This window comes from Ambystoma mexicanum, chromosome 10, assembly GCF_040938575.1.
Source record: "Ambystoma mexicanum isolate Mex_15411 chromosome 10, UKY_AmexF1_1, whole genome shotgun sequence".
Taxonomy (NCBI): domain Eukaryota; kingdom Metazoa; phylum Chordata; class Amphibia; order Caudata; family Ambystomatidae; genus Ambystoma; species Ambystoma mexicanum.
This window is the reverse complement of record NC_090932.1, coordinates 14,386,512-14,410,158: the sequence shown is the minus strand read 5'-3', so window position 1 is coordinate 14,410,158 and position 23,647 is coordinate 14,386,512. Positions and strand designations below refer to the sequence as shown.

The following is a 23,647-nucleotide window of genomic DNA, read 5'->3' as shown; positions in this document are numbered from 1 at the left end:
TGTGGTGAAAGGTAGCATTTGGTGCTTGCAAAGAAAAGTCCTTATAATTCTTTGGCGCTAGTGGCGTGCATTCAGTGTCTGCAACTGAGTGTGTCATTATTTTGTGGCCAGACAAAATCGTTTTGCGTGCACAGGAAAAGTGTTCTAATTATTGGTAGGTAGCGGGATATTGTGTTCAGCGGCTGTAAATGAGTGTCAAATAAATGCTATCAAATAGTGGCTGCAAATACTAGTTAGGAAAAATCCCAGTGAATACCTGCATATGGCATTTATTGTCAGTTAAGCATATGATTGCCAACACGTGCAAGCACCATAAACATGCCAGGGGGAGAGCGAGGAGTGCACATGAGCTTCAACCCACTGTCCCTAGGGAAGAAGGTGGAGTGGAGTGGCAGATTGCATAATATCTACTGACGAGCCGCAAGAAAAGGCACGCAATGCAGAGGTGCAGAGCATGGCATGTACCAATGCTCCTTCTCCTCTCCCCACATCCACTGATGACGAGACTGACGGTGATAATAGTGACTGTGACCAAGGTAATGGCGGTGACCCATCTGATCCAAGGCCACGACACAGTGGTACGGGGGAGGATGAGAAATGTGCCACAGTTAGAGAAGGATACAGCAACTTTTGCAACAATGTGTTGAGGCTTTTAGAGAAAGCTTGTCAGAGATGCGAATACACCTTCAGACTGGAATCCACAGCCCTGACTCCACCGCCATCACCTTCATGTCTAACAGAGCCTAGGAGGATGTGTCTTCTTTCTCCAGTGTGGTATTAGAACAAGTCGTGCCTGCTTCCATTTCACATGCTTGTGCATTGCTGTCGTTCCCAAGTAGCAACTCTTCTTTTGAGTACATCTCATCACTGGCAGCCAGGGGCGTCCCAGCTAAGGGTAAAGACCAGCCATTGACCAGCCTCTTTGCCTCTTAGCCTCTGAGGATTTGTTTTTCCCCTTCTCCCTTTCACACCGGTGAGTATCCCAAGCTTCCTAATTACTGTACTGTCTCTCCACACTGTACTGCCCACCTAAATGCATTCACTCCCGCTCCTCTTGCTGCTCCTGCTAATCACCTTTCCATGCACTTTCTCCAATCAAGCGGCAACTTCCTCCTTTCCTATCCCTATTATAAAACTCACAACTTGAAACTCCCACTACTGAGCTACTCATGGCAACTCAGCACTCATCACATCACTAAAATGGCACTCTCACCTTGCCACACCATCACAGCCTTGATAAAGCCCCTTTGGTTGAAACACTTGTTGGCTTTTTTCCATGTGAATGGCACTACAGGTGCTCTCAAGACGGTGGCAACCTTTTGCCAATTAAACTAACACTACACGTACATCCTTTCCCTGTCCTGGATGCACCGCATCATTTAGTGAAAACCTTTGGAATCCAGCGCCAACACAGACAGGGTTTCCCTCCTTTCCTCATACCTCAACATACAGGACTTTCTTTAGGGTCATTGTCCCGCAGGAACCCAGGACTTGGCAGCAGGAGACACGTTAGAACTCAGAACAAGAACAGAGCAGGAATCCATTTTCCCTTAAAGCTCTCACCATTACCTTCCACACAGCTCTGCTACTGCTCCGCCTCACTCGGTTCACACCATCTCCATCTATCGCCCTCCAGGTCCGATTGGACCCCTCTTTGATGATCTTGGGCGACTCCCTTATTCTCTTTCCACTAAACATCACCTCATTCTCGTAGGTGACTTTAACCTTTCCTCCCCAAGCTCTTCTCAGAAACCTGAACTTCAGTCTTTTCTTAGTGACCCGAGTCTCCACTCCATCCATGACCTACCTACCAAAACCGGGGATAACTCTTTGGATTTCACATTCATCTTCACCTCTCTCTCAGCCACTCATTTTGTTTTTGTTTTTATGTGTTATGGGGCTGACAACAACCTTTAACAATTTACTCAAAAACACTTACAAAAGAAAATTCATATAACAGCAACAGTACATTAAAATCTCAATTCATATCATTAAAAAAACTATGTAAACAAGTTGAACAGATTAAACACATACAATTAATTACATATTTCTTAAAAATCATCCAACATTATTTCAATTTGGCCCTTAAAACAAGAATCTTAAAATATTTCCTTTTTTTATTTCTTTCACCCTCCAAATTCATGATCAATTTGACTCTTAAAACACAAACCTAATTTACTGACCAAATTGAAGATTAAAATGTATCCAAGTTCCTAATACACTTTGATCTTATCACAAATCCAGCAGCCTAAGAAAACCAACTACTGATATTAGATCTGAGGTTATTCGACCTCCAAAAAACCTATTTCAAAAGTAGATCTGGTTGATTGAGTCCCAACAGCAAGAAAAATGACCAAGATATTTCCATCAGGGGAGTTTAAGAGAAGGGCACTCCACCAGCAGGTGCCTAATTGTTTCTATATCCTTCTCCTCCGCACAAAATCTACATTTAGTTTCGATCCAATCAATAGTCTTATATCTGAAAATAACCTCTTTTGCCAGTTTAAGGTTCCACAGAAACCTCAGAAATCAATTTCTGGCATAAAAACTTGGGCAGATGGTAAAAAACTGAGATGGGGTTCCCTGTTTCTTATGCTCAGACCAAAGGTGGATGAAGGAGGGATAACCATGCCATTTGTCTATTGTTAAAATCCAGACCATGTTCTTAAGCGTCTCTTGGTTTAATCTGGTTTTAGCTGGAATTCTTCCCTATTGGAGCCTATATATTGTAACATGCACTCACATTCTTTAGAGAATACAAAGGGCGTAATTGCCCTCTTCCTCTCATTAAAGGTATTCATAGCCCTCAGGACATCCCATAAAGGAAAGCATCTTCTGCAATGAACATTTTCTGGTATAAAGTCAAATAATTCCACATCCCCCTTGATCCAAGAGATTGGATGCCCAATTCATACCTGATAACCATCGCTGGGAGTGAATTAGGAAGATTAAACAACTTCCTCCAGATGAGAGATTCCGAATCTGGCAACATATTCAAACTTGCCCATTCCTAGAGCTCTACACCATACAGAATTCTGAAATAATTGTGCCTTGATAGAACTTGAAATTGAAAACATACCATACTTATTATCCACCTTTTTCATTTGTTTTACCAAGCTAGTGGTTTTCTGCAGGAGCTGCCCCTTTCTAGGTGCCCTGGAAGGCTTCACAGTTTTATGAAATCCTAAATATACCAAGGAGGCTACCTTCTCCAATGTATATCCATCACTCCCCCAAGACAAAGGATTCTTATTCTGTTTCCTTGTAAATCTATTCACGTTTGCTTTTACAGGGTTGATAATAAGATTCTTTTTGAAGAGTAAACCCCAAAAGCATCAATACATTTCTGTAGCCCCCTCTGATCAAAAAAGTAAAAAATCATCCACTTAGACGAGCCACGTTAAACGCTGGTTATTAAGCTTAGGGGATGCAAAAGCAGACTGCTCTAGTGTCTGACCCACATCTGACACATATACATTAAAACGACAGGGAGCAATTATGCATCCCTGTCTGACCCCTAAAAATGTTGAGATCGCTCTTGTGCCTTCTCCCTTGGCATTCAATCTAACTCTTGTATTTGATTTGTCATGGAGAGCGAATAACAGTCCTAGCAACTGTCCAGTTTCCTCCATAAAAGGTTTTCTATTCACCTTGTCAAATGCAGCCTTCAACCTTCCCAGTATGTACAAGATTGTGCACATATCTCAACAACAGGCCATTCAGATTGTCACTTTAATTCTTCCAAAAGCCGATCTGCCATTTCTGAATTCTATCTTGCGAAGTTGATCAGGCTGCCAAATATTTTGTCTGCGTCCAATACTGAAATAGGCCTGTCATTTCTCAGGTCATTACAGTCTCCCCTCTTAAAAATGTTGATCAGATGAGCAGTCTGCGAAGTATCCGGCAAAAGCTGTTCTTTTATGATCTGTGAAAAGTATATGGTTAATATCGTCGACCACGTTAGCGGATCATCTTTCAATACCATGTGTGCTTGTCCATTGGGGATCGGGGTTCTGGGCTCGCTGATTCCCTTTATAATGTCCAAGAATTTGTCAAATTCAATTGTTAACTGCCAGACATCCCAGTTCTCCCCTCCGACCAAAGGAAACTATTCATCCGAAACCTGATTCAGCCCAAATGTAGCCTCATAGAAGGTCATCCACTGCTGTTCCCCTATTGGATTCATTTATAAATCTGACTTCATTCTCCATAAATCATTAAGTGACACCAAAAAGATGCAGTATCCGACTTAGAAATAGATTCCAATATTAATTCTGCATCATTTTGGAGAAGCTGAGCCTTATGGAGTCTGACCCAATTACGGTAGACTCGTTTAACCAACTTGACTTCTTTTGTTTGGGCAATGAGGTTGCCTCAATATTAAGCCTCAATCGCCTTGATTTTCCCTATTGGGGGGCTTTTTTTATCCCACACCCATAATGTCAAACTGATGACGGTATTTGATTCGCCCCGATATAGGCTTTGATTCTGCTGCTGTTAATAATTCCCCAAGAAAGGAGCCAAAATAATCTGGATTAAATGTATCACTCTTCCAGTCCAGTACTAGTGGCCAACATACTTGATCCCCTTGTATTAATAAGCGTCGCCTTATGATGATTCCATGTTATTCTTTGGCTCCTTGATTAACCAAGAGTGGAGATAGATTAGGACCCAAATGATGCAGCAATCATGTGGTCGCTCCACTCTCAAGGAATCACTTTGAACTGTCTATACACCTGGAACGGACCCTCGTCAGTTAACATATCATCCAATATGGACTGTTTCTGCCTCCTTGCCCACATAATCTGGCTTGGGAGATCGCCTACAACCGAGCCATTAAGCCAATGCAAGCCTGGTGATTCCAGGATTTCCAACTCTCTCTTACCATTTTTAGAATTCGCCTTGGATGGGTTCTGCCCCCCTGCAACACATCTGCTCACCTCCAAAAAGCAAAATTAATTGAAATCACCGGACAAAACTGCCCAGCCTTCTATCCAAATAGAGGCCCAATTCCCAAATCAATCTGATACTTCAATCGAGATGGACTGCAATGTGCACTCTCGATTATGGTGATACATGTTAACTAGTCACATCTTCTTTTGAACCCCACTAATCATTAATCCTATTTGAACAGCGAACATACTTCTATTTGCAAAAATGTCAACCCTTACTCCTGTACCTTCTTTTATTCATGTTACCATGCGCCTGAAGGTCCACTCCTAGACCCCTTCACTGCCGGGAGGAATAGTGACACAAACCCATCAACAACAGGAGACTCCAGGACCCACATTTTTTGTATTAGAAGAATGGTTAATTGACATAGGGATTCCAATAGTATAGAATGTGTGTGTATGTGATTATGACCACAACTGTTCAAGTATAAAACTGATAATTTCCCAGAAACTTGCTCTCTGCCTCACTTGTCAATTTTCATTATTGGAACCGAACCCCCAGTCCCAGTCCTTCCTCTTGCTAGCTCACCTCAGAACTTCCACCCTTTGTTCCTGACTAGTACTGTCACCCCTATGTTCTAAACTGGGCACAGCTCTTGCCTCAAAACACGTCCCTTCCGTTAGACCTCATTAACCTTCCCCCAATAATCTGCCCCAACTGTGGCTCAGTCTGGGTAAGATTGAAACTCAGTTGCCTGAGGGATGGTATTTCGCTCAATATGAGGTCAAAAGCGATCCTTGGCAGCACTGTAACCATTGCTATGGCTGTTCTGTTGGTATAGGGAAATCAACTCTCTCAAAGTCATTTGTGGTTAAAGCCCTTAAGCAGGGGATCTCTGACAGCACCCTCAGAATGATTCAACAGATAATGTCTATTTTCATACAGTACCCAACCCTCTGCTTATTGTCTGGTTGAGCATTTGTTCTCTTTTTCGTAACTTCTTTCCATTTTTACTGGGGGCAGGTTGTGCCCCTTCTCTGTCCTCCTGCCTCCTCACCACAGGTGTCCTGGACCTGTGTGGGGAACCAGATGTCGGAAAATCATATCTTCTCCTCTCAGTCTTTTCTAGATCCTTTGACCACCTCGGGTGGCCAGACACCTCCATAGGAGAGTTCGATACCACTTACAAGCCCATCTCAGTAGGTATAGCTTGCTGCGCTAGTTCCTGGCTAGTGTGCGACCTCGCTTCACCCTTTCCCACACCTTGTAATTCTTCACCAGGGACCACATTCCCATAGTGTATTCCCCAATTAACAAAGGTAGTGGTCCCCCAGGGCCCTTCCCAACTCACCTCGAAGGGCTACCTCATCTACACCTAAACAGAATGGTGAGATGTACCAATCACATTGAGTTTGTTTTTGGCTACGGTAAAGTGTCTGAGCTGCTGAATCCTTAGAAGTGACCCTTACACCATCTGCAGCAACAGTGTCGGTCTGGCCTACCCTAGAGTGCAGCAAGAGGATATCCCTGACTAAAGCCTGCCCAGAGGAGAGCATGGCCGCCTCCAGTCTCACCATAGACTTAGAGGCCTGTGCGTTTCTTACTGGAATTGATAGAGATTTAAAAAATGATTTTGTGCTTGAATTCGAGATTTTTGTTTGTTTGACATTTGTAGATTTTATTTGCTGTTAGCCCTTATATTTTATCAACATTCTGGAAGGACTAGGGGGCAGTTAAGATGCCACACCCTCCACTATGACCACGCCCTCAGTTCCTAAACTGTGGTTGTCTCCCCTAGCCGAGGAATACACAGGGTTAAGTACCTTTTTTTCAATTATTGACTTAACCGCCACGACCAGATCCTTTGGTATTGGTTATGTCATGCATCTCGGAACACTTACACTCACGTGACTCAGATCTCCCCATATGAAATCCAACAGTACAGCCTAGGATTGAGAATCACACGCAAGTAAAGAGCTTAAGACTTGATTTAATTATAACAGAATCGGATCTATAACCTCTGCAGCTGTTTGCCCAAGCAGTACCCACAGACATATTCATAAATCTCACAGGAGGAGGGCCCCAAGAGTGTGATGGAGGTGTGCAAAACGCTTCCCAGTGCGGGTTAACATGGTTCACCTTGCATCTTCACCGCTTCACCACTCCCTTGCAGCCCCTACTGCTTCTGGGGCATGGCACTGCACGGCTCACGCCATGGCTCCACCCCTGGAGTATCTCGCAACTTTTACCTGACCACGGAGTCCAAATGCAGTTGACCCCTCACAACTTGGTTGGCACGGGCTCCTGATTTTGAATGCACAGGTAACCTCGAGACAGTCAATGGGGGGAAGAGGGTTAGGGAGAAGTTGTGGATAGGTGGGGGATGTTAGGGTAACCCGGAAAGAGGGTTAGGATTCTTTAATTGGATAGTGAAGGCAAGCGTCCCCAACCAGCACGATACTCCCCGCAATGAGAGACAATGAAGGTCTCTCCCAGAATGGGAATAAGGCCAAGACAGAGTGCGGGTGAGCGTAAATGGGAGTTTATCAATCAGAATAGGGCAAGCAAAGAACTCTGCAAACTCCGAGAGCGCTCTGTCCGACAATAGCAAAGACAGGCGTATATATTTACAAAACACGTCATTAGAACCTACATACTATAAGGGGCACAAGTTCAATGGGATTGGGTGGCGATGACTACCTATAGGTGCTGCTGCGATGTGGTTGGCCTTGGCTGGAGGACGTCACTGGTCAGCCTCGTGGGTTGGGCTGGGCCTGGCAGGTCACCTGAGTTCATCCGGGCGGTGTTGTTGGGCCATTGTGGCCAGTGTCAGAGATGAATGTCTTTTCCTGACTTATTTGCCCTAGGCCATGCACACCGCAGTCATTCAGTTATTGCAATATTATCTTTTTTAGTAAATCTTTCAATAGGTTATTCTACAGGTTAATGCAACACAGGAGGAATGCACCTTGAGAGGGGTATGAGGGTGATTCATCAGTGCATGGTTACCAGTGTCCTGTTGACCGGTACCATAGGTCGAGGGGCTAAGTCTCAGGGCATGGGACAGGCGGTACATGTCTTTCTCTCTTGTTAGAAGTCGTTATGAATGTGCTGCTGTATGTTGCCACAGTATTGGGTGTCCTATTCTACAGGGGCCCTAAGTCTAAGATGATCCAGTGGGTTGTGGGGTTTAAGAGGGGGCGCCTTTGGATTTGTGTATTCAGGCGGAGGTTTACTGCTGGGCTGTAAATAATGCAGGTGGCGGGCCATGGCCTTGGGTGCTGCAGAGGGGACTACAAATCTTTGAAGCGGCTCCAGCCTAGTTGGGGGAGGTGGAGCAGTGCGGCGCGGGCCTCTGCTCTCTTGTTTGGCAGTCTTCGCAGGGAGGGAGGGGGAATGGCCTTGCGCATATTCATAAAGGTATCTTCCTCGTGTGTTGCCGATTTTGGTGAAAACATCATAAAACATTCGAACACTATACAATACTCATTTGGATCATTTGAAAACATACATTTTTAACTTTGCTAAATGTCTCTCAAATATAGCCAGTCTGAGCACATTATTTGTACACTATGTTTTAACAACTACAACATTTCGTTATATGCATATACATTTGCAGTAAGTGAGGTAGTAGTGAGGTTGGTGGAGCACATAGAAAATGACTCTCGCCACCGTACGTGACGGTAGTGACACATAAGGGGCTTAAACATACACGCATGACAGGTGCATTCTCGCGCGTCCTTCACATGAGCCCTCTGTATGGTTACATTCGTCTTTCCTTGCACTCTAGCAGCATTTGTTTGGTTATGGCGCCGGACCGTGGGGTGTACGCTTTTCAATGATACACATAATGAATAGTCCCCCGGAACGCTTTTTATTTATTTGCACACAACTGCAGTGATGTGGGTTGTTCATTGCTAATGTCATGTGAACATGCATTCTATCATGTTTATACATTTTACAGGTTTCCTTAATAAAAGAAGTTTTGTGGAGAGAATGCACGCTTTGCAAGTAGTCTTGGCATTAATATTTGGGAACTTTTGCTTTTATCTGAGGATCATTTTACAGTTCTCTTTTTCACCCAGGCCTCGCTGGCCGGGTCATGCAGGGAGCAGTGATACACTGCGGAAGGTGAAATGTTACAGTGTTGGTATCTTACACTAGCTCATGTCCGTCTTGTTCGTGGGAACGGGCTCACAGCGGATCTGCCAGGGAGTTGCGGCCACAGGGATAATTGAAACTCTCCGAGGGTGGGGGCCGCGCTACAGTGCGCTGAGCTCACACCATCTTTATTAGACAAAATGGTTTCTAAGGCCTGGCTAAATTCAATACGTGTGGGCAATGTCTTCAGCAGGTGAGCCCTCCACCACCTGGGCCCTGGTGGTATGAGGGGACGCCCGATGAGCCATGGCCCTCACCTGGGGAAGGGATGTAGGCGAGGGGGGTCTTTTGGACCAATTCTCCCCTACAATTGGTACGGGCAGTAAAGGGAAAACTCATACAATGCATGAAACACATTAATGTAAGTAACTCTCTTAATTCTTGAGGTACCTCCTGAACCTTCTCCTACCAGCAGTACAACATCCTTCTTAATTAGGATATTGCTTCCTAGAACCTGTATCTCACACTGTTCATTCCTAATCAAGCGACTAACATAAGCACTTAGTGTTGTCAGGATAATCTGCTGAAACAGCATTAGCACACAACATGAAATGGGTACACAGCAAGAAATCGCATTGCACACTACATACCAATAACACCCCACTGGTCTCCATGACACCCCTTTTCCTGCTGCCCTTCAGTGTTGGTTTCCATTGGGTACACTTATCAACTGTTATGCGATAGAACATGCCCCCTTTTAGGAGTTGACAAGAGCAAGCAGCCTCAAGCAACACATTGCGTCCCTAAAAATTCAGTTCACATCCCAAAAACATTCAGGAACTGAACCTCCGCTCTCCACGGCTTTCACTGATTAGAGTTCTTGGCGATAATAGTGTTATGTTATAACGCACGTGGCAACAAACAAATGCACAGTACTTTCACTCTCCGCAGTTTGCACTAATTAGATTTCATGCAGATAAAAGCATTATGTCGTAACGCAGGTGACATCAAACAAAATACACTATCTTCCGTGTTGCCTCCCTTCACCTGCCTTGATGACCGGCATGCACTTAACTGAGGCCTGGTGGGAGGAGGGGTGGAATTGGTACCTCCCCTGCAATTCAGCTCCAGCATTGAGCGGTCAAGCCACAATCACTGTGATGTGGGTTGTGCCTCCCTGATGGATAGGAAAAGAGCTGTGGCTCCTCAAAGATCCGTCCATACTATCCCTCACTCCTTCTCACCAATGGGGCCCGGATCCATCAGCGCCATGTCCTGCTCTCCTCTGGCCCATGCCTGCAATGCCAACAATCACCAAAAAGCAGTACGGGCCCAGGGAGTAGTTTAAATAGCACGCAAAGGTGTGCGCATGCGCACACACTCAAACCCCCTTGTCCTCATGGGAAATGTAGATTTCTGGATCCCTTAGCTCAAAAGAAAGCGCGCCAAGCTCCCAACAAGCCACTTTTCTTCACACTACAGCTCTCCGAAAATCTTCTGCAACCTCCAGAGTCCAGAATCAGCTGTGGTAGAGGAAATGACCTCTTGGCATCAAGCTGCACCATTTTCCACACCTTTTACAATACTCACAAAACCAACAGCCGCTTTCAACACCTCAAGTACAGAGTCACAAAACCTTTGTTCAGCCACTAATACTACTGTCACACCATCCATGTCTGATCACCCAATTGTTTCCATCACCACCTCCTTTCCACCCTCTGATCTTTCCTCACCACTTGCTTCATCTATTACTGAAAGGAAATTTAAACCTTCTGCCATTCCCCCTTCCTCTCTGACCTACAGTTCTCCCCCTCCTCCTTCAAACCCGATGCCTCTTCCACCAAGACTGCCTTTTCCAGCTTTCAATCCCTAATATATGACTCATACTCCTTTCACTTCCTGCTGTTCACTTTCACTTCTAAATCTCAGCATCCTCAACCATGGGTCACCTCATTCGTACATTCTCTCTGCATAGACATGCATAGGTTGCTGCACAAAGTGAGGTGTATCCACTCGCATGAGGACCTGAAACTCTACCTCCCTGCCCTGAACTCTCTCAAGTCCACTCTTGATAGAGCAAAAAGGGAATTCTACCAAATCCTCATTGACTCTCACTCCAACCATCTTCATCAGCTACAGAACTATAGCCTCACTCCTCACTCCTCCTACGTCCATGTCTATCAACTCCACTCTCAAAGATAATGAACTAGCTAAATTCTTTGCTGAAAAAATATCCAAAATTTTGTGACTTTCACCTGGCCTTCCACACACTCCCTCCTTTCGAAATTTTACACCCCACATACTGTACTATTATCCTCTGCCTCTATATCCCACTTTAGTAACACTAATACAGAAGAAGTGCTATCTCTACTGATGCCCCCTTGTGCCCCATTAGTCCCTCTTGCTCCTCAGCTAGTCAAGACTATTTCCCCTTTAGTGGCCTTATCCCTCATTGAACTCTTCAACCTGTCCTTCAACTCTGCTTGCTTTCCCTCTGTTTTCAAAACAGCCACAGTCATCCCTCTACTTAAAAGCAAGTGGCTGAGCTGAAACTTCTGGTTAACTTTCACGCTGTGTCTCTCCTTCCGCCCTACTCTAAAGTGCTTGTAAAGAGTTGTGTTCAACTGTCTTACCAATTTCATAGACATCCACAACCTTCAAGACCCCCTACAAGCAGATTCCGCTCCTTTCACTCCATGGAAAATGCTCTTGTGAATGTCTCCAACATCTTCACCTCTGCTAAGCACTCCAACCTATCCTCTATCCTAATTATCCTTGACCTGTCTGCTGCCTTTGACAATGTTGATCACTCTGATTTTATGATCGAGCACTTCCTGCATTGAAACCTACCTGGCACTTCACCAATTCTCTGTCTCCTGGGGAAATAACAGCTCTCAATTCCCTCCTCTAACTGCTGGTGTTCCACAATGGCTCTGTCCTGGGTCCGCTCCTCTTTACACTCTGCACCTCTGCTCTAGGGGCACTAATCTCCTCCTTTGGTTTCTCGTACCAACTCTTAGCAGATGATGCCCAAATCTTCTTCTCTTTTCCTGAACTCTCTTCTGAATTCTATAACAAAATTTCAAACAGGCTCTCTGCCATTTAATATTGGATGGCTTTGCACTCTCTGATGTCAAAGCTCTACCAAAACAAAGGTGTCTTCTTCCCTGCCTAATTCTCTCTCTCATCCCTTCCTCTGCCTATCCAGTCCCATCTGATAGTCTCCCCTACTCTTCTTCAGCTAGAAACCTCAGTGTCATCTGTGATCCTTCTCACACCTTTTCTACTTTCATCTCCAGAACTTGAACAGCAGTTCACTTCAACTTCCTAAATATTAGGAAAACCAGCCACCTCATTCCTTTCAACACTGCCAAGCATCTCTTAACCACCCTTGTCTTCTCTAAATTGGGCTACTGTACCAGCATCTTCTTTGTACTCCCCAGTTATGCATTCTGTCCTCTTGACAAAATTCTTAATTTTGGCTACCAGAACTCTCTTTGAACTCCCTTACTTCACACCTACTTCCTCATACCATGAACCGGCTGGATGGCTGATGATGCAAAACAGGGCCAGATTTAAATGTCTTCTCCTGGTTCACAAATCTATCCATGGTAAGGCACTGCTGTATCTATCCTCCTCTATCCCACTCTACAAGCCTTTTAGAATCTCTGCTCAGCCTTCTTGGCTACCCTTGTGATTCCTCAACCTCCCTGTGCTTCCTCTCACTTCTGCTCTTTCTCTCTTCTTGCTCCTTTTACATGGACTTTTCTTCCCCACGGACATCCGAGAAACAGTCCACATGGATTTGTTCAAAACCAAACAAAAAGCCTACCTCTGAGTTACCTACCTCTCATCTGCCTGCTAGCTAACATTTTTCCTCGCCTCTAACCTGACTATGTCCCTCAGCTCCTCTGCCTCCACTGTAACACTTCACCCATAGTGGTCACATCCTGAGCACAGCTGACCATACCGCCTACCAGCGCTTAAAAACTTTGGTTGTCCTTAATCTATATATGCCTACTAATACATGGTCCTCGGTGACTGTTCTATTTACTTCCATTCACAACCTGGTGAGAATGTCCCTCAAACTCACCCCATTGTAAGAGGCTCACTGGTTCCCATCAAATCTGATTTCTTATCTCAAAAAAGGTAGCAGGCGCACCTCTCCAGAAAGAACATGGCATGATAACCTGTTCTGAGATGAGAGTTTGCAGCACACGCTTTTTGCTCACTGTACCTTTCACAGATGGGAAATATCCATTTGCACATCAGTCTTTGTCCCGCCCACATGGGCAGTCCAGCACTGAAATTCTAAGGCAATTCCTCTCTGAACAAGAGTACCAACAGCAACCCCAAACACATCTTTCTGCCTTGTTGGACCTCATCAGTGATTTCTTATCTATTGTGTTCTTTTGTGATCAATAGTATTGGTCCTCCTGTATATAAATAAATAAATAAATAAATACATTGTTTAAATAAATAACATCCTTGCCCAGGAGACAATAACTCCTTTGCCGCCTCCATGCCCCACCCAAAATACAAGTCCCCACCCAGCTTTGTGATTTGTTTTCCTGTCTTAATAAGTGCTAACACTAGACAAAGTCAACAGAGCCAAGTGAGAGGATTCTTGTGAGTTGTCGCACAAACAAAGGAAGGCGACTAAAACAGGAGGGATTTTCTTGTTAACACAGAAATGGGAAGGGGTTTTGCGTTTCACAAACAAGAATGAAAAAGGGAACATTTTCATTGTTTCATTGATTGTTGGGGTGTTAAAGGCAAATTAAGAACAAGCATTGACAAAGCCAACAATTTTGGCTTTTGTGTAGGGATTTCTGTGCGTGTGTGAGGTGGTAGGAGATTTTGACAGGGAGACAGTTAGTGGGGGCTGAAGGGGTAGTCATTGCCAGGCAAAACAACCTGGCACCCTGCCCTCCCACCTTTGACCACTTGCAGACAGGTCCCATTTCAGTAACTGAGTGACAGTTAAAATTGCTCTCTCAAAAACAAGAAACTTGGATGCCATCTGCTACAAAACAAGGGATCTTGGAGTTGGCAGATGAGGGAAGGGGGCAGTCTGGAGCATGGGAGGCAAGAACCTTTGGTTCAGAAAAGGGCCCTTCTGCTTAAGTGGCATCTGCTTGCCTTGTAGGTAGATGTATAGGTGTTATGCCTTCTGAAGCTCTACTGAAGCCCCTCCAACAATAACTAGGTGTGGATATGCCAGAACAGTTGTTAATTCACAGTGTTGTTTTAAACTTCTTTCAGGCGGTATGGCCAAGTCTACATGACTGTAGTAGCCAAGTTCAGTGGCATCACAGATGTGTCCTGTCAGATAGTGAGGTGGTGGGGCATAGAAGGGCTTTTGTGTAGATGAGTAGGGATGCATGTTTGGGCAAGGGTGTATTGTGATTTACAAAGAAGGGGGTATGGCTTGGGGATAAGGCTCAAACTCCAGACCTTCGCAGTAATTAGCATTACCCTGGCGCTACATACTTGTAAAATAAGGAATGGCATTAAAACAATGCTGCAGAGATTACCTAAAAAGGTTCCATCATTCCAAATACAGTATTCCACTTTTAAAGAAACAGCAAAGTGCTCTTACCTTGCCGCAGACCTGTGCTCTATGCTTCTAAAGGGCGATCCAGGTCCCGGCGCATTGCACTGTCGCCGCTGTCTGCAAACTCAACACATAGTCACCTGGAGCCATAGACGGCAAAGTCCTCCACCCTCCTATTGGTTCTCTCCACTGGGGCTTCCTGCTCCACCACCTTTGCATATCCAAGAGCAAAGGAGGCTGAGGATAGACGAGGGGCTGCCTGCCTCATCACCAATGATGCAGATGCTCATGGTGCAGTAGCGGTGCGGGGCATATGGACCTACAGCAGCGGGCTGAGGAGGGCAATGCCAGGGGCATGCAGCCAGGAAGTGTACGATGATGAGCCCAAGTTAGTGTTGCTGCAAGGCACTATTGTAAAACCAGATATTATACTTGCCTGTTATGTTATCATTTGTAATTCATGTATCCATAATTCATTTATATTAGTGACATTAGTTATCCATTATATCCACATTGTTATACCACATTTGAAAGCCACATTTTGTATGCATTTTGCTAGAGAAATAGGCCCTGTCATATGAAGAGGCCTTGCTTAGACTTGCTTAGACCCATGCTGTGATGTATGCACTTAGACACGCATCTGTGTGCACTTAGATATTAACACATTGAGTCCATATTATATAGCGCTTGGTTTGAGAAAATGTGCTAAACGCTAGAATGAATAAAACAGGCTCTGAAGCCATTCTGAACACACAGACAGTTAGCAGCTTCACTGTGCGAGAAATGATTGGAATGTAAACAAAGGCTGGCAGGCAGACAAATAAGAGGTAGCTTTTGGCCTAGTAGAAGCACATGAGATGGGCTGGTTTATTAGGCCTCCTTGGTTTTCAGACAGCAGAAAGGTGGGGAGGGAATCTGCAGGGAGTGAGCCTTGCACACAGAGAGTATGGTGTGGAGAGAGAAGGGGTTTTAGCTTGCACAGAGCTGAATGGAAGGATGATAACATAGAAGGAAGGCCACATGTCCAGACAGACAGATAGAGGGAGATGCAGTTTGAAAGCGGTTCCATCGTGCTTTGAGATGTCACAGTGACTTAGGGACATTTGCATATGCAGGTAGACACAGTGGCGCTTTGCTAGAGTGACAATGCTTAGCTAGTAGAAATATGTATTTTGACATGTTACCATAATAATCTATGTACATCATTGAACAGTATATTCAGGGGAAGGGTTTTGCAGTAGAATGAGAATTGGATTGCTTTGGCAGAGATACAGCTTGGGATGAGAACTATATCGGATGCAGATGAGGGCAGAGTTCGAGAGCGTTCTGGGAGAGCAGTTGGCAGAAGATCAGATGAGCTTGGCAGAGGCTTGAGGCAGTTCAAGTGAGCAGTTCAAAGAGGAGACCAGACCACTGAGAGGCCAAGAGAAAGAGGGCCAGTGCAAGGCTGTGCAGAAGGCTTGGCTGTTCAAGGGAGCAGGGAGACGATTCGTGCTGGGAGCAGATTGATCACAACATGCAGATTGGGAGTATTGCTGAGATTTACTGAGATTGACTGGCTTGTTGGGACATGGGAAGTAGGCACACACACACACTAGAGATGGGATTGACACACTGATTCAAGGGGAGATTCATGCAGGCAGATTGTTTTATGAGAGAGAGAGCTGATGTGCGGTGTGTTGTGATGAGAGAGAAATGCTGATGCTCGCAAATTGTTACTAGGCCGCATTTGTTGTTACTAGGCATGCATTGTTATAAGCATTGTAGATCCAGTAGGACTGGGTAATTATTATTAGATTGCTTGCATAGAAGCCAGTAGATTTCACCCATGCTAGAGGGGATGCAGATTAATTTGCATTGCTAGTACTGTTTATCATGCGCACTGCTGTGCATGAATAAATGTGTTTTCTTGTTATAATTGCACCAACACATGTGTTTTCTTTTCATGTCCATTCTTATCTCATTGAAGTGTCATTTCTTAGTGTTTGGTTTGGTTTGTCGTGTATGCCCTATTTGCAGTAACACAGCGCACAGTGCACACTGCCCTGAGATAGATTAGCTGGGATATATTTTGCAGGTAATAACAGGGGTTCAGCTTGGTCCACCTCCCCCTGGAGTAGATAGTTGGAGTTTCACAAAATGGTCACCCACATGGGGCTAGGCCAAAGGTAGATAGAGTTTAATGTTGACAAATGGCGCCCAACGTGGGGCTAAGCCAATGCTAGATAGAGTTTCATTTTGACACTCACATGTGTCGTCGGCTGAACTTTCCTCCAGGATAGTTTTAAGACATTGCTCTAACTGTGCTGTGGTTATTTTCTTATGGTTCCTGTTCTGATTTTTTTATGTTTGTTGCTGTTTTTCAATTGTTTTTTTTATAAGTAGCGAGAAAGATACTTTGAAGTGATCTGTCCATATGCAAGAGGTGGTTTTTCCCATTCGTGCCTCAAGGTTGTGGGTGATTACCCAGTCAAGTTGGTTCTCATTAGCAGTCGTCGGTTCTGAGTTAAGTACCAAAAACTCAAATTATGTAATGCCTTTTCCAGTTTAATTGCCTCTTTATCCTCAGGGTTTCCTCTCTACCTATTTAAGTCTCCCAGTACTAGCAACCTTGAGTTTGTGCCTTTAATGTTGTTAAGCTGCTGGATGATTTCGTCATTAAAGTACGACGTTAGTGAGGGTGGTCTATAAATCACAAGCACATTGATACAACTATTGTTGGTCGGTGTGTGTTTAAGGTGAAGTACTTCACATCATATGTCAGTTTATTTAAGATGGGAACATATGAATATAGTCCCTGACTATGACCGCCACACCACCCCCAATCCCTGTTTCCCTGTTTTTGTGGAAGATGGTATAAACTTCGGGTACTGCCTTCTCGATTGACGGGCCACTAGGGTCTTCGAGCTAGGTTTGAGTCAGGCATAGTATGTCTAAATCATCTGCAATGATTAGGTCATGAATACAAAGACTGCGTTTGTTCATGGATCTAGTATTCAGTAAGCATGCTTTTAACTCTTTGTTGGTATTTGCTTTATTGACAGAGCTTTCCCTTAATAACAGGTTAATATCTTTCCTATTTTTTGTGTTGTCGTTAGGTGTCTCGGTGTATTTTTCCTTCCATGGCATTCTGTACTGCTTGTTGCACTGCCGCCATGCGTCGCTGACATAGCAGGTCACATGACAACTTTCTGTGTGTTTATGAGGCCCATTCTTATCTTAGAAGGGGATAGTACCTCTATCCAAAATGGAGTTAGCTCCGTGCATCACCTCCAACACGGTGGGTGGTGAAGACCAGCTTGGCTCTGAAGCTCTGGCGCTGAATCACCTGATGTTTCCATATGAGCCGGGCCGGGACTTCTGGGTCCTGTAGTTCTCACAATTAAGCACACAATGTGCTGATGTATGGTTTAAAGCTGATACGCTCTGTCCACTGCTCTAAAGAGATCAGAGCCGATGGTAATACAGTTCTGATTTGCAGCTGATACGCTCTGTCCACTGCTCTAAAGAGATCAGAGCTGATGGTAATACATTTCTGCTTTGCAGCTGATACGCTCTGTCCACTGCTCTAAAGAGATCAGAGCCAATGGTAATACAGTTCTGCTTTGCTCACAGTGATAGGGTTTCCAGCCTAGTGTTAAGGACAATGCTACAATGACAAGAATCTTAAATGCTACGGTACACTGAGTAAAGAACACAGCCACTTTAAATGTTCATGGTGTGTGTATGTACCAAAAAGGTTTGCTATCTACTTACCACCTATTAAAAATTCAAATAGTTGCGTTTCAGATGCTAGTTTCGCAAACAAATACAAATGCAAAAAATTAGCACAGCTGCTGTGGCGAACGTCGCAAGCCACACGTTACCTTACTGTTGCCGTGGTAATACTAACAACCCTTCTGCCTCCAAAGAATTTTCAGCTGGAAACACATGAACATTCTGCTGGGGAAGCAGACACCTTTCAGGTTGGGCTCTTCTCTTGAGTTGAGTTGGGCAACCAGAATTAGGAATTTAGCCCTTCAAAAAGCCCTTCAATATGTGCATGGCCATGCTCTCAACGCTTCCAGTCTTATGTAGAAATTAAAAGATGTTGGTGCATGGATGAGGCGGAGTGTGTGTGCTTATAGGTGTATGGGCCTTGCATGTATTCACGGATATTCCAGAGCACTCTGGGGGAGTTATTGCAAGCTAATGGGCAATCATGGGGGGGCAGAAATAACCACATGGAGCAAAACTGTGATGCCACGGCCGACATTGAGTGGCTAAGAAAGCCACATTGTGGCAGTAACTGGGAACAGAGGGTATCAATGCAGACATTTATTGGAACAGAAATCCATCTAGGGAGAGATATTGGGCACAGACTGCCACCTTGGCCCAAATCTTGGGCAGGGAGCGCCACATTGCAGCAGAGATGGGGCCTAGAGACCAACTTTTGGGCTGATCCTAGGATCTGTGAGCCACATTGGGACAGGCCATCGCTCCAGAGAGTGACATTTGGGCAGAAGCTAAGCACGGGGATACCAGTGAAGAATCTGTGCACTGGGACCAATAAGGGGCAGAATATGGGCACCCAGAGTGAGAGGGGGGCAGCACCTGGGAAGGGAATGTGATATAGCGCACAACTTGGACTTGCAGAGTGACAGAGGGCAAAACTAGAGCATAAAAGTAGCATGTAACTATAATTTATTTATTGTTGAAATTGCTCCCAGAACTTTGATAGGCACAGTCGGCATGCAAATGTGTTTTACAGTTGCCTACTAGCATATCGTTTTGAGGCAAATCTTGTTTTTCTTCTTTAGCACAATAGGCATGAAAGGAGACCTGGAACTATATTTTACAGTGGTAGTGCTGGCCTTGAGTGTGTTTTACTTTATGCAGAATCAACATCAAAATGGGTTTCACAGCAGCAATGTTGGCATATATTTCAAGACTGGCCCCATGATTTATTTTGAGCACAAACACCATTAATATGTTGGAATCCCTGCATGTATTGGTAAGATAGGCTGCTTTAACTATTTTGGACACAAAGAGGATGAACCTTTGTTTTACAGAGATATCAATTACATATATTGTTGAAAAACCAAATTAATGTATTTAGGTAAAAGAACCATAAACGTGTGTTTAACAGAACCAGCAATGGCATATATTGTTGAAAAGGGTTGCATTGTTTTCTTTGGTCACTAGCATCATGAATATGTCTTGTTTACAATGGAAATGGTGTCATACATGTTTCAGGTGGGCGCCTCATGATTTTTGCATTACATGTTTTGCTTAAGACTCGTGTATTTTGTTAACACATTTGGCATATATTGTAGTATTTTATGTGTTCCCCTAGTGACAGTGTATTTCCTTTTTGCATATTTTTAACATTTGTATTAATTTGTGCTGCAAAGTACACCAGGTTATCCCTATCCGATTTGAAAGCGCTTCTGTGTGGGATCTCGTCTAAACTTCTGCCAGAGTTGGTTGGACCCTACTTGTTTTGCCCACTTTCGCTAATTCAGCTACACATGTAAGCCCCACCGCTTTAGCTATTCATCACACCGCACTGGCAAGCAGTTAGCCCTGCATGAAACCTTTCTGAATCTTTTTCTGAGGGCAACTCCTGTGAATCCCTGCCTGAGTTGGTTTGTTCTTACTCATTGTGCTGCATCACCTCAGAGATAATATATCCCCCCCACCAACACTTGAAAGGGTCTACCGCCCAAGACTGCCATACTATATACCTTTAATTCCAGCTTTTCTCAGTTCCGAAACAAAGTGCTGTAATTATGAAGCCCAGGAAGTATGTTCCGAGCTGGTGTTGTGCACTGTTACTGAGCACGGCTGCGATGATGCTACTGAGCATGGCTGCGATGATGTTACTGAGCACGGCTGCGATGATGCTACTGAGCACGGCTGCGATGATGTTACTGAGCACGGCTGCGATGATGTTACTGAGCACGGCTGCGATGATGCTACTGAGCACGGCTGCGATGATGTTACTGAGCACGGCTGCGATGATGTTACTGAGCACGGCTGCGATGATGCTACTGAGCACGGCTGCGATGATGCTACTGAGCACGGCTGCGATGATGTTACTGAGCACGGCTGCGATGATGTTACTGAGCACGGCTGCGATGATGTTACTGAGCACGGCTGCGATGATGTTACTGAGCACGGCTGCGATGATGTTACTGGGCACGGCTGTGTTGATGTTACTGAGCACGGCTGCGATGATGTTACTGGGCACGGCTGTGTTGATGTTACTGAGCACGGCTGCGATGATGTTACTGAGCATGAGGTAAAATGGAGCATGATATGCAAAATGCAAACAATGGTCCTCGCGACTGTGTATTTGATCAGAGAGCGTTAACAGTGCTTATAAAACGTGTATAGGCGGGTCACTGTTACATCCTTGTGGAAGCAAACACAAAAAAGATCTGTGTTGTCTTGAAAACATGTCAACTTTTGTAAATCTAATACACTGTTTTTTATTTTCTAGGAATACATTGTTGATAACCGCAGATTCTGGAAGTCCTTACAAAGGTGTTTTAAATACGAATCAAAAAGTAAATACAGGATAGCGCAAAGATTGCTGGCAAAGGACCCCAACTGGCCCCCCCTCAACGTCACAAGATATGCAGAGCCGACAACTGCAGAACTGGAGAGCAAAGTGGGACTCTTGGCGCACAGTGTGTGAGGATGATGGAAAGGAGTGCGGCGCGGCCTAGAGTCTACGGAGAGTCCTGGCCCATGCATTTACTGACTTCTTCTCTGATCAAAGGAACAATTATGCTTTTAATCATTGCTGATATTCTCCAATGATGTTTGCATATCTTACAACCGAACACTTGAAGCCTGACTTAGCAATACTCAGCTCTCCCATGGAGTGGGCTGCAGCAAACACAGGCATGTCAATGGCCGTGCTGTGGTCCCCGCCAGGGTCTCTGCCAAGTGCCCTATAACACTGTCCTTAATTAGGAGTTGCGACATTTACTCTTTAAAACAGAATAAAATTAGCACAAACATAAAAAATGAACAGCTGTTTCAAATGAGTAACCACAAAGGCAATCATACCGGTCCCAGCGTGTCAGCCTCCCTAGTACCGCAGCTGAGGGAAGATAACCTATACGGAATATAACATAAGGGCCCGAATGTCGGCGTTATGGATCCTTCCAGGGTTCAGTACCCATCCAGTTGCATTTTAATTCTTAATATTGCGAGAGTCTGGGGTTGTAGTCATGGGCCTTTTCACATAGCACAGTATCATTCAGCAGCATGCAGGAGGCTTGTGTTAAACGTACAGTCCATTCCTTTGTTAAATGCCTCTCCCCCTCCTCCTCCCGCAACCCCTCCCCCTCCTCCTCCCGCAACCCTTCTCTGCATCACTTCTACATCTCAGTCCCCCAGAGTCAGCAGGATGGTAAGTGCCTTAGGAAAATACAGACATGGCTTCCTTCTGCAAATATATTCACTCTCCTTAAAACCCTCTCCCCATTTTCTCAGCAACTCAGATTGAAGCCTTGCCCTTGGCATTCCAGCTCACAAATGACTAAGAGGCAATTCATGCAAGAGTCTCTTGCCCAATATCTTGATCATGCAAGGACCTCTCTCTGGTCTCTATCTCCTATCTCCATCTCTCTATCCTCTGAATTATATAACTGCAAAATGGCAGGGGATAGGAATGAATTCTCAATCTGCCCCGTATGCCACACGGATATTGAAACGGTGGCTCATTTGCTATTGTCTGTCATCTCTACACCGTAACCTGCAAAACAACCCTGATCCCAATTTTAATATCAAGGGGGTTTTACCAATTTTATGCCAGCCCAATTATTGTTTTATTGATTCTAGAGGAATGTAAAAGATGGGTGCTTAACTCTTGTCTTCAACCGGCATTGAAGCGGAGGAAGATACACCTCTGATCTTGAGGAGAATATCTTCACCCCATAAATATGTTGTTAATATACTGTTTTACTGAAGCTTTTATCTTATAATGCAATTGTTAAGGAAGCTAGTAATCGTTCAAAACTGATGCAACAATAAAAGTTGCATTTAGTGAAGTTTTAGGAATCCACTTGCATAAGATGCAAACGTTTGTTTTAAGTGTTTTTATTGACTTGAATGTGTTTTGATTGTTTTAATAATCAAATAAACAGAATTCTGATCTGATCTGAAATGTGTGCTGATTCAACCTTTATATTGTCAAATTCCAGAAAAAGCATTTCAGATTTGCATATTATTTGTATAGTTTCTATTTTATTTTTTTTGGATTGATGGTTCCAAGTCTAAAAAATACTGAATATGTTTAATTCCTTAAAGTCTCACCACCAAAATGATTGTTTATGTATTTTTAAGCTCAATATATTATCTTCAAAATTATTTAGAAGAGGAAAATAACTTTATTCTGAGTTAAAGTAATACATACAATATATATTACTATGGTAGTATAGTATTATATATAATAATTAGTTTGGGTTTAGGTGATTTGTGCTCTGCCTCCTTATGCTAAGGTAAACAGTCTGCTAGTATGAAATCTATTCAGCCTCATCAGATAGGGCATACTTGTAACTGTAAATCTCTGTGTAACTCCACTACAGCTCACATTGACCCCTCTTGAGATAAGCCTGGCTGCTCAACACGCTACCAAAACTGTGTAGTACAAGCTTATACCAAAGGTTGGGTTTCCTATACCTGTAGTCAGAGTTGTTTGTAGTGTTCCCAGAGGGTACTGCATACAAACGTTGCCTAACACTCAAGGCCTTGGTATTCGATACTGAGTGAGATGACTGTAACGTGCACGTTGGCGTCTGATACACTGAAAGCTTGAAAAAATCTCTGATAATGTTTACAAGAGGGCTTGGATCCCATAATGGCCTATCGATTTCAGGCACGTTGTGTAGACTAATCTGTCTAGTAAACATTATCAGAGATTTCTTCAAGCTTTCACTGTATCAGACGCCAACGTGCACTTTACAGTCATCCAAAGCCTTGAGGACGACTCAAGTCGAAATATGTGTCGGCTGACCCTATGAGAATAAAAACACCTACAGATGCCCTATCTGATGAGACTGAATTGTTTTCATACTAACAGACTGTTTACCTTAGCATAAG

The 23,647-nt window shown here is 44.2% G+C and overlaps 1 protein-coding gene across 3 annotated transcripts in view; it reads left to right on the top strand.

The window, feature by feature from the left end:
• LOC138491102 (probable cation-transporting ATPase 13A4) overlaps window positions 1–22,712 on the top strand; it is a 995,403-nt gene extending 972,691 nt beyond the window's left edge. For all 3 annotated transcript variants that reach the window (XM_069617423.1, XM_069617421.1, XM_069617422.1), the window contains one exon: window positions 21,036–22,712. In XM_069617423.1, the coding sequence (XP_069473524.1) occupies window positions 21,036–21,233 (198 nt within the window). In that variant the 3' untranslated portion in view covers window positions 21,234–22,712. The remainder of the gene's footprint in view (window positions 1–21,035) is intronic.
• The last annotated feature ends 935 nt before the right edge of the window (window positions 22,713–23,647 follow it).